The sequence below is a fragment of the Mesocricetus auratus genome, unplaced genomic scaffold, assembly GCF_017639785.1.
Source record: "Mesocricetus auratus isolate SY011 unplaced genomic scaffold, BCM_Maur_2.0 Super-Scaffold_100015, whole genome shotgun sequence".
NCBI lineage: Eukaryota > Metazoa > Chordata > Mammalia > Rodentia > Cricetidae > Mesocricetus > Mesocricetus auratus.
The window spans coordinates 51,103,219-51,116,194 of record NW_024429198.1 but is presented as its reverse complement, the minus strand read 5'-3'; the positions used below and the strand labels follow the sequence as shown (position 1 = coordinate 51,116,194).

Here is a 12,976-nt window from a genome sequence, read left to right as displayed (position 1 = left end):
TCCCTGGTTCTCTCCCCTTCTCTCATTCTTCTCTTCTCTCAGCCTAGATTTCTCCTCCTATCTATTCTGTCTGCCTGCCAGCCCCATGTATCCTTTCTCTGCCCAGCTACTGGCTGTTCAGCTCTTTAGTAGACCAAAAGAAGTCAGGCATAGTGAAACAAATGTAACACATCTTTTCATAATTAAACAAATGCAGCATAAACAGAAGTAACATATCTTTGCCTAGTTTTAAAATAATATCCTACAACACCCCCATAAGGAGTTTCAAGCCAGCTGGCCCCTAAGTTCAAATTTCTGCAGAACACAACCTTGAAATTCCATAAAAGGATGATAGAATGTTGCATTTTAGGCCCTCTGTTAAAAAAAAAAAGCGGACATCTGTGAGTTCCAAGCCATCCGGTCTACATAGTGAGTTCCAGGACAGCCAAAGCTACATAGTGAGATCCTGTCTCAAAAACAAAACAAAAGAGATAGATTAGAGGGTAGGTGCTGGTTGTTTTTTTGTCGAGGGTGAGGTCAGCCTGGGCTACATGAGATTGTGTCTCAAAAAAAAATCTCAGTAGGCTTTGAAGTCTTGAACTCCTTATACAGCTAAAGTTAGCTCTACACTCTCTTCCTGCTTCAGCCAAATGCCAGGCTTGTAGGAATGCATGTGCCACCACACGTGGCTCTGATACACACTATTATCATGGTAACATTTAGTTACTTTTACTCAAACTTCGGAATCATTACCAAATGAAATACGGCAGGGCGGTGGTGGTGCACACCATCAATTCCAGCACTTGGGAGGCAGAGGCAGGCTGATCTATGTGAGTTTGTGAGTTCAAGGCCAGTCTGGTCTACAGAGTGAGTTCAAGGACAGGCTCCAAAGCTACACACAGAAACCCTGTCTCAGGGAAAAAACAATTATGTGTTCATTTTTTTTGTTGTTGTTTTTATTCAACTATGGTGGCACACATCTTTAATCTGTTCTCAGGAGGCAGAGGTGGGCAGCTTTCTGACTTCTAGGCCAAGCCAGCACTATAAATTAAGATCCTGCCTCAAAAACAAAACAAAAAACCAAGATGTGTTCTTGTCTGGCTGGAGACATGGCTCGGTGGTTAAGAGAACGGGCTGTCCTTGCAGAAGTCCCATGGCACCTCACAACTGTATCTCTAGTTCTAGGGGATCCAATGCCTCTAAGCCAAGAACTCCTGCTTGCACATGTTTATATACACACACTCAGGCACACACGTAATTATATTATTTATTCAAAACTTTTAAAACATGTATCTTCTGAAACCTAGGACTGTATTTTGTGGGCCAAACTGACCTCAAACTCAATATAAAGCCAAGGCTAACTTTGAACACCTGTCACTCCTGCCTGTACCATTATAGGCAAGTGTAATCACACCTATTTTGTTTGCTGCTAAAGACTGGACCTATATATTTGTGTGAGGCAAGTACTCTACATCCATAGACCAAAGGCAATGTAGCAGCACTTTTGTTTTTGAGACAGAGTCCTGTGTCATGCCACCTCTTTGTTTTTAATCATGGCTAAGTAACATCTACCACCGAAGTCATTTTCATTTAGTCCAGTAGTTCTGCGTCCCAGCAGACACTGTCATTGTCTACAGACATTGACTGTCCTAGCTGGGAAGTGTATGCTATTGGCTTAGGATCTAGGCAGAAACTAAGGGTTTTCAGTATTCTCCAGTGCAGAAGATAGCCCCTCATCACTAACACTCAGAGTACCCATAACAGCACAGTTTAGAAAACTTGGCGTTCTGAGCACCCTGACATTACTCTTGGCTGTTAGCAAGGGTCTCCACTAAAACTAGAAAGATAAGACAGAACTGCACACATGCCCTGGGTCCCTGTCCTAGCACTTCCGAGAAGAGGGGAGGGAGCGTTTCCTAAGCCACTTGGCCAGGAATAACAGTTCATGGCTACAGGCCCAGAACTTGTGGGGGAGGGCAAAGATATGATCACAAGTTCAAAACCAGCTGGGTTTATGTAAGCAAATTCCAGGTCATCAGGGCTACCAGTTGAAACCCTATTTCAAAACAATAAAAACTGTGTACGGTGACTCATGCTTGTCATCCCAACTACTTGAGAGGCTAAAACAGAGATGACAATTCAAAAGCAGCCTAGGCAACTAATTTAGACTCTGTCTTAAAAAGGAAGAGAAGCAGGGATGTAGCTAGGCACTCGGATGCTTGACCAGCATGTGTGAGGCCTAGGCTCTATACCCAGTACCACAAAAATAAAAACAAAACCCACATACACAGTGGATATCTTAATGAAAGCAATGGTCCTGCCATTCTTTATTTTTCATAATAATACAGTTTTCAAAAGAAAAAGAATTATACATTTTAAGTTCTGATCAGAAGTTCTTTTTACAATTTGAACAATGAAAGAATGAATCTCTTAGTACTTAAAAAATAACTTCAATGTATGAGCATACAAATTATCATATAATGAACATTCAAAAACTGGAGTAAGCTCACTTTGAAATGAAACACACATAAAATAGCCAGTAACTGTAAGGAACCAACATTACCGTAGTCAAGGGGGCCTTAGGAGTGCTAACTCTCTGCCGCTGATCTGCAATGAATCCACTTTCCATGCAGTTTAGAACTGAGTTTTAGAATCATTGGAATATCACTGAATCTCTTTCCTTGATAAAGTTGTAACATAAGACAGTATTTACAAAAAAAACACACGAATACCGCTTTTTACTTTTTAAAGCAATGAATTACAGACTCCTTTCTATAAAAAGGTAAAAAGCACAGTGAAAGAATATTTGCATGTTACTTTCAAACTGCAGTAATTCAGAACACAAAATAACCCAGGTGGCCAGCACCGAATTTATCCTATAGATGGTAAAATTAAAAAACAAGCAAACCAACAAAGCTCATGTAGAATTCTGAGTCTATCCACACACTGTTAGTAATGACTTCAACTTAGTGCTTACAACATAGGGTTTTGGTTTTTGAGACAGTTCATGTAACCCCAGGCTGGCCTAAACTAGCTATGTAGCCGAGCCTGGCCTCAGACTTCTCATCTTTGTACCTCTACTTCCCAAGTGCTGGGATTACAGACTTGAGTTGCCATGCCCAATTTGGAATTCAGCTGTTGGGTTTCTTTTTTTTCTTTTTTTCTTTTTTTGGTTTTTCAAGGCAGGGTTTCTCTGTATTGTTTTGGAGACTGTCCTGGAACTCACTCTGTAGACCAGGCTGGCCTCGAACTCACAGAGATCCGCCTGTCTCTGCCTCCCGAGTGCTGGGATTAAAGGCGCACGCCACCAACACCCGGCATCATTCGCTATTTTTATGTGTGCTGATGTGAGCATGAGCATGCCACAGTGCGTGTGCAAAAATGGAAAGACAACTTTCCTGAGTCGTCCTTCCACCATCAGCTGCTGGGGCTCAGATAAACTTGGGGGCCAGAATTGCAAGAACATTTTACCTGCTGAGCCATCTTGGTTATCCAGAATAGGTTGTTTTGCTTTTTATTTTATGTGCTTTGGTGTTTCGCCTACATACATGTCTGAGGGTGTTGGATGCCCTGGAGTTGGAGTTACAGTTGTGAATGCCATGTGGGTGCTGGAATTGAACCAGCATCTTCTAGAACAGCAGCTGGTGTTCTTAACCACTGAGCCATTTCTCCAGACCCCAGAATGGGTTTTTTAACTTACTTAGAGGTGTAACAACTTGATGGTTCTAAATTAGCATATGCACTGACCTGATTTACATCACTTCCTGGGTCAGCACTGGCCTGTGCACATCACTTCCTGGGTTTAATCTAACACTGAAAGACAAATGAACGAATGAAAGGTATGTCCTGAAGCCCTTTTCCTCCCTGGCTTTATATCCCCCAAGTGAACTTGTCCTGGGTGGGAAAACAGTAGCAATATCAAAGCAGTCGTGGAAAAATTCATTACCGAAAGTTTAGAAACTAGAGGACCACATATAAATCTCAGCAGGTAGAACCAGGAAGATCACCTAAAGTTCAAGGCCAGTCTGCCCTACACAGTGAGTTCCAGACCAGCCAGGTATACATATTGAGAACCTGTCTCAAAAAAAGGGGGAAGAAGCCATGGTACCATGATTATGACAATGTCGATGTGTAATGAATGATGCTTATAAATTATTACAGTTAAAGTTGTGTTATGCTCATTTATTTGTGTGTGGGAGCTCCCTTTCACAGATGTGGTCACAGGGATCAAACTCAGATTGTCAGACTTGGCAGCAAGAGCCTTTACCTAGTGAGCCATCTTACCAGCCCGCTAGCTAATTTAAGTCAAATAACATTTCACCCTCAGGAGTCCATGGCCAAAGTTTTGGTTACATTTTTCATTTCAAGATGGTAATTCTAATCAGTGTCACTGAAGAATCAAATGTGTCACAGCACTCGGGAGGCAGAGGCAGGCAGATCTCTGTAAGTTCAAGGCCAGCCTGGTCTATAGAGAGAGTTCCAAGACAGCTCCAAAGCTACAGAGAGAAACCCTGTTTCAACTCCCCCCCCAAAAGTATCAAATGTGAAAAACTCCAGTAATAATATATACATATTACCTGAAGAACTGGGGAGGGGGGTTGTAAAAGGGAGAGAGTAGAACATAACAAAAAAAACAAAAAACAAAAAACACTGGCACAGTAAAGCTAATTTTGAAAATGGGAAATAACTTCCAGGCATGGGAACACACACCTGTATCCTTACTAACAGGATGCTAGAGCAAGAGGGTCTCAAGTTAGCAGCCATCCTGGACTACCATGGCCACCATGTCTGGCCATGAGGTATTCTCTCTTTAAACAAACATACAGCTGTTTCCGAGCTCTCTCCTTGAAACAATGGCCACCTCAACAACAGTAGCTACTCTTGGAGCCCTCCTGGAATGAAAAAGGTCTTGTGTAGTCAACAGTAGCTACCCTTGGAGCCCTCCTGGAATGAAAAAGGCCTTGTGTCAGCTGTCCTCCACCTTGCTATGCAGCTGAGGAAGAGCTTGACAACAGAAACTCCTGACAGGCATGGGCTACCATTCCCAGCTTTGGAATACCATCCCACACAGAAAGAAAGCTGGCTTCTCAGAGAAAGGGTGGTTTTAGAGGCATAACGGCAAACACAAGTTCCGCATGGAGGCTCTCACCATAGGAGACAGCAAGCAAAGTAACAAAATGTTCAAAGGACTCAGCCAGCCTTTGAGGAATGGCAAAGAAAAGAGAAGCTGAACCTCAACAAAGGATGGATGTCCATTCCTGGGTGTCTAAATACATGAGTTCATAATGAGACCAGGTCTCACTCTACAGCCCAAGCAGGCCTTACAACTATGTAGCCCAGGTTGGCGTTGAACTTGAAGCAATACTTCTTTGCCTCCCAGGCATACATATGTCACCATCCATGAGCAATAATGTTTCTTATAATAACACATTAAGCTATACATTTTGTGTGCTTTATTTTATACTTTTTAAGATGTTAAAATTAAAAACAAAGCTTGGGAGTTCCACTCAAAATTACCAATGTGAAAATTTCGACCACAAATATTAACAGATAGGTCTAAAGAAATCACCTATATTATAAAATACTTCTAAATAATAAGGTACAAATATTTGAAAAAATTCTATCAAATTTTTATATGTGCATATATGATATGTCAATAGTTAAGTCCACATAAATTTTTCTTTTTTCTGTTTTTAATGTTTTTATGGTCTCATCAGCCAAGGCTGGCCTTGCCCTTCTGATCCTTCTGCCTCCCAAATACTTGGGTTGCAGGCAAGCACCACTATGTCCAGCTAAGTACACATTCCAAAGACAAAATTCCTTATAATATTATGTACTGTAATTTGGTTAAAAATCGATTCTGTTGCGTTCAAATTCTTCCCTTTCCTCCTTCCATGTAAGATTATTCACATTCCTTTATTGGAGATTAGAGCATTAGGATTTGAGTGCATTTTCGCTTTCCTTTAGTCCACATATTTTGGTCCATCCTTTTGTATAGAACAGAGATTGGTTGTCTTGCCTAGCCATGGTGATAGTTATGAACACGTAGCATTGTGCACAGTGTCACCAATGTGCATCTGACCTCCTTCATCACATACTCAGTCTGTGCCTCTTCCATCTGTTAACAGCTTATGGAGACTACTGCCTGTGGCTAAATGTCTAAGAAACTCAAGAATGTAAAGGCAGATCTAAACCAAAACAAAAGCAGTTTTGGAATGCAACTTAACAAAGACAAGCTTGTAACACTGTGGTACATTTTTCGTCATCAAACACTGACGGTTTCCCTCTAGTCCTTCAAGCAGCATCTTAAATGGTACAAGTGAATCGTCCCTTATAAAATTATGTGGTGTTTGAGTGATTCACATATTCGAGAAGTGATCGGTCTAACACTCTTCGGATAAGGGCTTCCTCGATTATATCAAAATCCTACAACAGAGAAGAATGATTAGAAACAGTCAGTTTGTTTCAGAAATGCGAGGGGTTGGCACAAGGGTCAACACAGTGCTCATTTTTCAGGAAATAATTTCCCTGAGTTACAAGGCCTGTCCACGATTCCAGGAGGCCTGTCAGGCCCAGAACTTACTTTGAGGTTATTGTTTCCTGTTTGATTTCACTGGCCTTTCAGGAATTGCCATAAAGTCTTAAGCTGATGTCCACTTCTAACCTCACTTGACAAACACCCCCCTCTCCACAACATACACATAGACATACAAGTAAAAAGCAAATTAGAACCTTAAGGTGTATAAAAGTAAAGGAAAGAAAGCCTTGTCAGGTCAGGATGGTCTCTATATTTCACACACACCTGGAATAAAGTTTACACTTTATTCCCGCTAGTTTTGGGGGTCACAGTTGAATGACAGTATTTTCCTAGAATGGGCAAGACCCCAGGGCAGATCTCTAGCACTGGGAAAAAAAAGAAGGCCAGTCCTAGGCCTCAGAATAATAACAGTTCTATTAATTACTGATTTGTGGAATGGAAAAAAAATCAACAAAATGCTCTTCTTGCTTCTTTATGCATCGAAGTGAAATTTAAGCTTCATATCAGCACTTTCATAAGTAAAAACAAATGTAGTAGGAGCCCTATCTCTCTCCAGTTCCTCTCACTTCTAAAACAAAAGGTGAAATTGCTATGAGAAGTCCATTCTATAGTTTTAGTTTGTTCATTGACACAGTGTCTTACTGTGTAGCTCTGGCTGGCCTGGAACTTACTATGTAGCCCAGGCTGGCCTTGAACTCACAGAGCTCTGTTTGCCTCTGTCTCCCCAGGGCTAGGATCAAAGGTATACACCACCACAGCTGTTGAAAGAAGACTACTTCAACATTAGTAGTGAATGCTACTCTACTGACATGACATTCTCCTTAATGCTAATGTTAATCCATACCCTTTCCTACATGCTCAGTTTTTCTTGTACAATTTTATTCATGGAGACTTTAACAGGTAAGCTTAACATAGCACAAAAGCATAATGTAAAAGGCATAAATATACTTACTAGGAAATCATCATGAAACAGAGCATGGCTGACTTGCAAATGTCTGATTAAGCTGCCGTTGAAGGTACTTGGGCTCTCACTAGGTAGTAAATGGCAAAGAGGGCAGAACTAGAAGAAAAGACCAATAGAAGTTTCAATAGTTATTAACTCCAGAATTTAAAAAAAGAAGTCACTGTTGAATGCGAACTGTAACTCTGAATCCATTGGACATACCTCAACATTGCGTTTTGTTAGTTTAGTTTCGTGTAGGAGTGATGCATACATGTATTCTTGTATTTGCAAGTATCTGCACAAGGTCATGTTTGTGAATGTTCATGTGAAGGCCAGAGGCCAATGTCAGGTGTTTTCTTCAATTACTCTCCACCTCATGTTCTTAATTTATTTTCATTTTTATTTCCCCTTTATGTATTTGAGGTGCCATACAGTTTTTAAGGATCTTAAAAAATGATTTATTGGCTTTTATGTGTATGAGTGTTTGTCTGCATATAATATGTGTACCACATCCATGCCTGGTGCCCATACAATCCAGAAGAGAGCATCAGATATCCTGGAACTGAAGTTATAGATTGCTGGATGCTACCACGTAGGTGCTGAGACCTGAACTCAGGTCCTCTGCAAGAGCAGCAAGTATTCTTAAACATCGAGCCATCTCTTCAGCCCCTCAAGCTTTATGTTTTGAGACAGAGCTTCTCATTGAACCTGGGGCTAATTACTTAAGCTAGCAGTCTTGGGACCCCAGGTGGGTACCACACCATCACATGCGGGTCTTAGGGGAATGCAGGGACACAGACTCGGGTCTTCCTGTTTGTGTGGCACTTTACTGACTAAGCCATCTTCCTAGCACTGTTTCGTTTTGTTTCTCATGTAGCTCAGGCTAGCTTTGAATCTACTGTGACCAAGTCTGGCCTTAAACACCAGCCTACTACTACACTTGCCTTTATAACTCAATGTTAAAAAATTCTATCTATATCCAGGAAGAGCTCTGTGAGTTCAAGGTCGACCAGATCTACAAAGAAAATTCCAGGCCAGCTAGGGCTGCATGGTAAGACACTAAGCATTTATTTTTTTATTTGAATATTGTTTTTTTAAGAATCAAAAATAAACTATAGGGCTTTACTGTTGTAGACCTGCCTATCCTAGAACCCACTACGTAGACCAGGCTTGAACTCACAAAGATCCACTTGCCTCTGCCTTCCAAAGGTGTGTGCCATCATGCCCAGCAACATATTACACAGAGTTTCTTGGGCCTGGTGAAATGCTCAGTGAGTAAAGACACTTGACACCAGTTGTGCCCAAAGTTCTCTGCCAAAAGACACCCCAAAGTTCTATCATCCCTACAGGTGAACTTGGTGTAAACACACAGATAAATAACTGTAGTAACTTTAAAAATCAGAAAATAAGTAAGTGCTGGCACGGAGCTAGCCTCAGACTTTCAGCGTCCCCTCTTCCTTACCTCCCAAGCACTGGGATTACAGGCACGAGACAAGATGCCCAGATTCTAATACATCTGAAATTCTGACACTATATTCGGACAGACAGGCAGTAGGTGAGAATCCTTACCACAGGCCTCCTTTCTGATCTGTGGTGGGTAATGCAATGGTCCAGCAAAGAGCCTTCATCCAGTTCCCTCTGACAGAACGGACACACACACCTGGGGAGAGCAGAGAATGGATTACAGCCACTACAACAGTGGTCACCTAGGGAGTAGCCACCTAACTAGAAATTTAAAAAACCGCCGGGCATTGGTGGCGCACGCCTTTAGTCCCAGAACTCGGGAGGCAGAGGCAGGTGGGTCTCTGTGAGTTTGAGGCCAGCCTGGTCTACAGGGCATTAGTATCTTTTCTGTGAGAGGGCCAGGGTCTCACTATGTAGCCCAGGCTTACCCTGGTCTTCTGGCGTCTAGCCCCTAAATGTTGGGATTATGAGACTATGAGTATGTGCCACCACGTGGCTTCCTTTTCTGGTTGGTGAGTTTTGAGACAAGAGTCTTGCTATGTAGCTCAGGCTTTCCTAAAGCTCACAGCAATCCATCTACCTCAGCTTCCTCAAATGCTGTGGTTATAGGCATTTGTCACCATACTGGCTGGGGTTTTGTTTGTTTTACTGCATGGTTCAAGATGTCCTCAAAGGTACTATGTAGCATAGACCAGCTTAGCATTGGTGATCCTTCTGACTTGGTCTTCAGAGTACTGGAATTATAGCCTGTGCCACCAAACTTAGCTGCAAGAGTCTTTGCTATTACTTTAACCAGCAAAGGAAATTAAAGTTTAAGTTAGTTTCCGTATATTTTAAATTTTTATAAACTCCATCGACTTGCAGTCAAAGCCACTCATGTGTCCCCTTCCTCCCCACTACTCTTCAATCTAGCAGAATCTGCACTCTGCTCAGCAAAAATTAAATTTAAATTTTACGGCATCACTTATAAAACAAATCCTGCAGTAGCATGTACATTAGCAAGGCAATTTCAAGTAAAATAAAGAGTGTGCCTTGGACTTTGAGGTTAAGATGTGTAAGTTGGGGGCTGGAGAGATGGCTCGGTGGTTAAAAGGCCTCTTGTGGAGGGCTCAGGCCCAGTTCCAAGCACCTAAAAGAGGGCTCACAACTCTGCGTGACTCCATTAGGGGATCCAACACATTTTCCCTCCTCCACAGGGCCCTGCATCCACGTGACGCAGCATACCCTCAGGAGCGCACACACACAAGTATTAAGAAAATAAAGATGGGCGTTGTGTGCCACCATCACCCACGATTAAAAAAGAGATATTTGGGGCTGGAGAGATAGCTCAGCAGTTAAGAGCATTGGCTGTTCTTACAGAGGACCTGGATTGGAATTCCAGTGCCCACAGAGTGGTCATCTGACCTCTGTGGATACAGCATACACACGGTGCAGACAATGCAAGACACATAAACAGGAAAGAAGTCTTTTTAAACAGAGATGTTCAAACTCAAATTTGAGTGCACTTTCATGTATAGCCCAGAATGGCCTCAGACTCATAAAAACTCTCCTGCCTCAGCCTCCTAAGTTCTAGGCCTAAATTCTCCATCAACATACTGACTTTAGCATGACATTCCACTGAATTCAAACAAACCTTGTTGTCGTCTCTCCGAGTTCTTGCAGCGGCCCGTACTTATCGATGTACTTCTCACATGTCCTTATGTGTGTCCTCATGTCACTGAGGCAAACCTACACAAAGGAAATCAGATAAAACTCCTGCTGGAAAGGGCCTCTATGTGACCTACTCCATAACTTTCAAATCAGGATACCTTGGGGCAGTAATTAAGTGGATTTATTCATGAAACAACACAACGTACAGGAATTATCAAGAGTAGTGCTGAGCCAGATGAACACACCTTTAACCGCAGCATTCAAGAGGCAGAGGCAGGCAGATCTCTGAGTTTGAGGCCCGCCTGGACTACAGATCGAGTTCCAGGACAGCCAGGGAAGAGACAAACCCGCAGTAGTAATAGTAGTAGTAATAGTAACAATAATAACAATATACTGTGTTTTAAATCTCCTAACACTTCAGAAACATTGAATGTTGAGCTTTTACATTTGTTCCTTCTAAGAAGCATTTTGTTTTTTAAAAGGGAAAAAGATGAGTAGCAACAAAGGATTTTGTTTTGCATTCTGTTATGCAAATAGATTTTGGACAAAAGGAAAACTAGATGAAGAGGAAAGAGTAAGAATAGGAGAAGAAGAAAAACACTAGCAAGAGATGAAAAGAAATAGAGACGAAGACAATGGAATGCACACATTTTTCAAGGGTCCATCATAAAGTAAAGGAAACCTCACAGCTTGGTGAAGTCATAAATGTCACCAATTCATGACATGACTAGCCGTGCTGTGAGCTCACGATGCACAGTAGACTTCCTAGTGCCATCAGGGTTAACAAAGCACAGCTCTTGGAGTCCATCTTTATCTTATTCTTCCCGGATAAACACGCAGAGGGCTATGTTGACAGTACAGTGCACACTCCACTCAGTTTCATCAGAAACACTGATAGCATCTCCTCGTGGAGGAAGCTTCCTACAGCGGTGGCTAGGTGGCAGCCCACAGCCAGCTCATGCTGCCCAAACTTCCACTGGAAGTTCAGCTTCAAAAACTACCACGTGACAGAAATAGCCACAGTATCCAGGCAGTGGTGATGCACACCTTTAATCCCAGCACTTGGGAGGCAGAGGCAGGTGAATCTGTGAGTTCGAGACCAGCCTGGTCTACAAGAGCTAGTTCTAGGACAGCCCCCAAAGACTCAGAGAAACCCTGTCTCGAAAAACAACAAACAAACAAACAAACAAACAAAAATAGCCACAGTCGCTTAACCAAAGGCAGAAGTTAGCAAGAACACAAAAACAGTGACAAAGTACCCATCAAAGCCATAAAAAGGAGGACTGATCAAGGTAGTCATCTTAAAAAGACATGCTTGTAGCCAGACTTGGTGGGGCATGTCTTCTCTTTTGTTTTTTGGTTTTGACAGGGATTCTCTGTATAACAACTCTGGCTGTCCTGCAACTAGCTCCATATACCAGGCTGACCTTGAACTCAGAGATCCTCCTGCCTCTGCCTCCCCAGTGATGGGATTAAAGATATAAACCCAGTGGTGAGCACTTGGGAAATAAAGGTGAGTAGATCCTTGAGTTCCAGGCCAGCTTGGCCTATACAGTGAGACTACATCTGTGACGGGGGTGGGAGGTAGGGAGGAGGGAGAGGAGGAGCAGGGAAACGTTTGTAACCTATAACATCTACTTGGGGGTTGCTGAGATAGCTCAGTGGGTAAAGGCTCCTGCTACTAACCCTGACAACTGATTCCAGGCCCCCACAAAGAAGAAGGAGACAACCAATTCCTACACGTCGTACTCTGGCTTCCACATGCAAGCTGTGCTCATGTGTGCCTGTTCGTTCGTATACATACACACACACACACACACACAATAAAAATTTAAGAATCCTCTTTATATGGCTTCTCTTTACTTAGTTTAATCATATAGAAGTATATACATACATTACACACACACACACACACACACACACACACACACACACACACACACACTTCTGAGTCAGGTATTATGGCAGACTCTTTAATCTCAGCACTTGAGAAGGAGAGGCAAGTGATCTCTGTCAACCTGATCCACACCGTGAATCCCAGGTCATGCAGGCCTACAGAGTGAGACCTGCCTCAAACAAACAAAACAAATAAAAACAACAACAATAAAAAAAACAGAAGGAAGGAAGGAAGGAAGGAAGGAAGGAAGGAAGGAAGGAAGGAAGGGAGGGAGGGAGGGAGGGAGGGAGGGAGGGAGGGAGGGAAAAAATTAGCCTGATAGTAGGTGTGGTGTGGTACATGCATAATCCTTCAGGATTTGGGAGGAGGAGGGTTTGAAGCAGGAGGATCACAGTTTCAGGCTAAACTAGGCTAAGACTCTGGTTCAAAAAAAAATCATATTCTTTGTTCAAGAAAGATAAGCTTTCCTTAGAAAAAGCATCAACCTGGGGGTTGTACATTGACA

At 42.4% G+C, this 12,976-nt stretch overlaps 1 protein-coding gene across 3 annotated transcripts in view; it reads right to left on the bottom strand.

Annotated features, from left to right (window-relative positions):
* Positions 1–2,274: 2,274 nt before the first annotated feature.
* Positions 2,275–12,976, bottom strand: part of Rnf125 (ring finger protein 125) — a 75,757-nt gene continuing 65,055 nt past the window's right edge. For all 3 annotated transcript variants that reach the window (XM_040757885.1, XM_040757884.1, XM_040757883.1), the window contains exons 3-6: positions 10,558–10,652; positions 9,030–9,120; positions 7,470–7,577; positions 2,275–6,405 (exon numbers count right to left, since the gene is read on the bottom strand). In XM_040757885.1, coding sequence (XP_040613819.1) covers positions 6,319–6,405; positions 7,470–7,577; positions 9,030–9,120; positions 10,558–10,652 — 381 coding nt within the window. In that variant the 3' untranslated portion in view covers positions 2,275–6,318. The remainder of the gene's footprint in view (positions 6,406–7,469; positions 7,578–9,029; positions 9,121–10,557; positions 10,653–12,976) is intronic.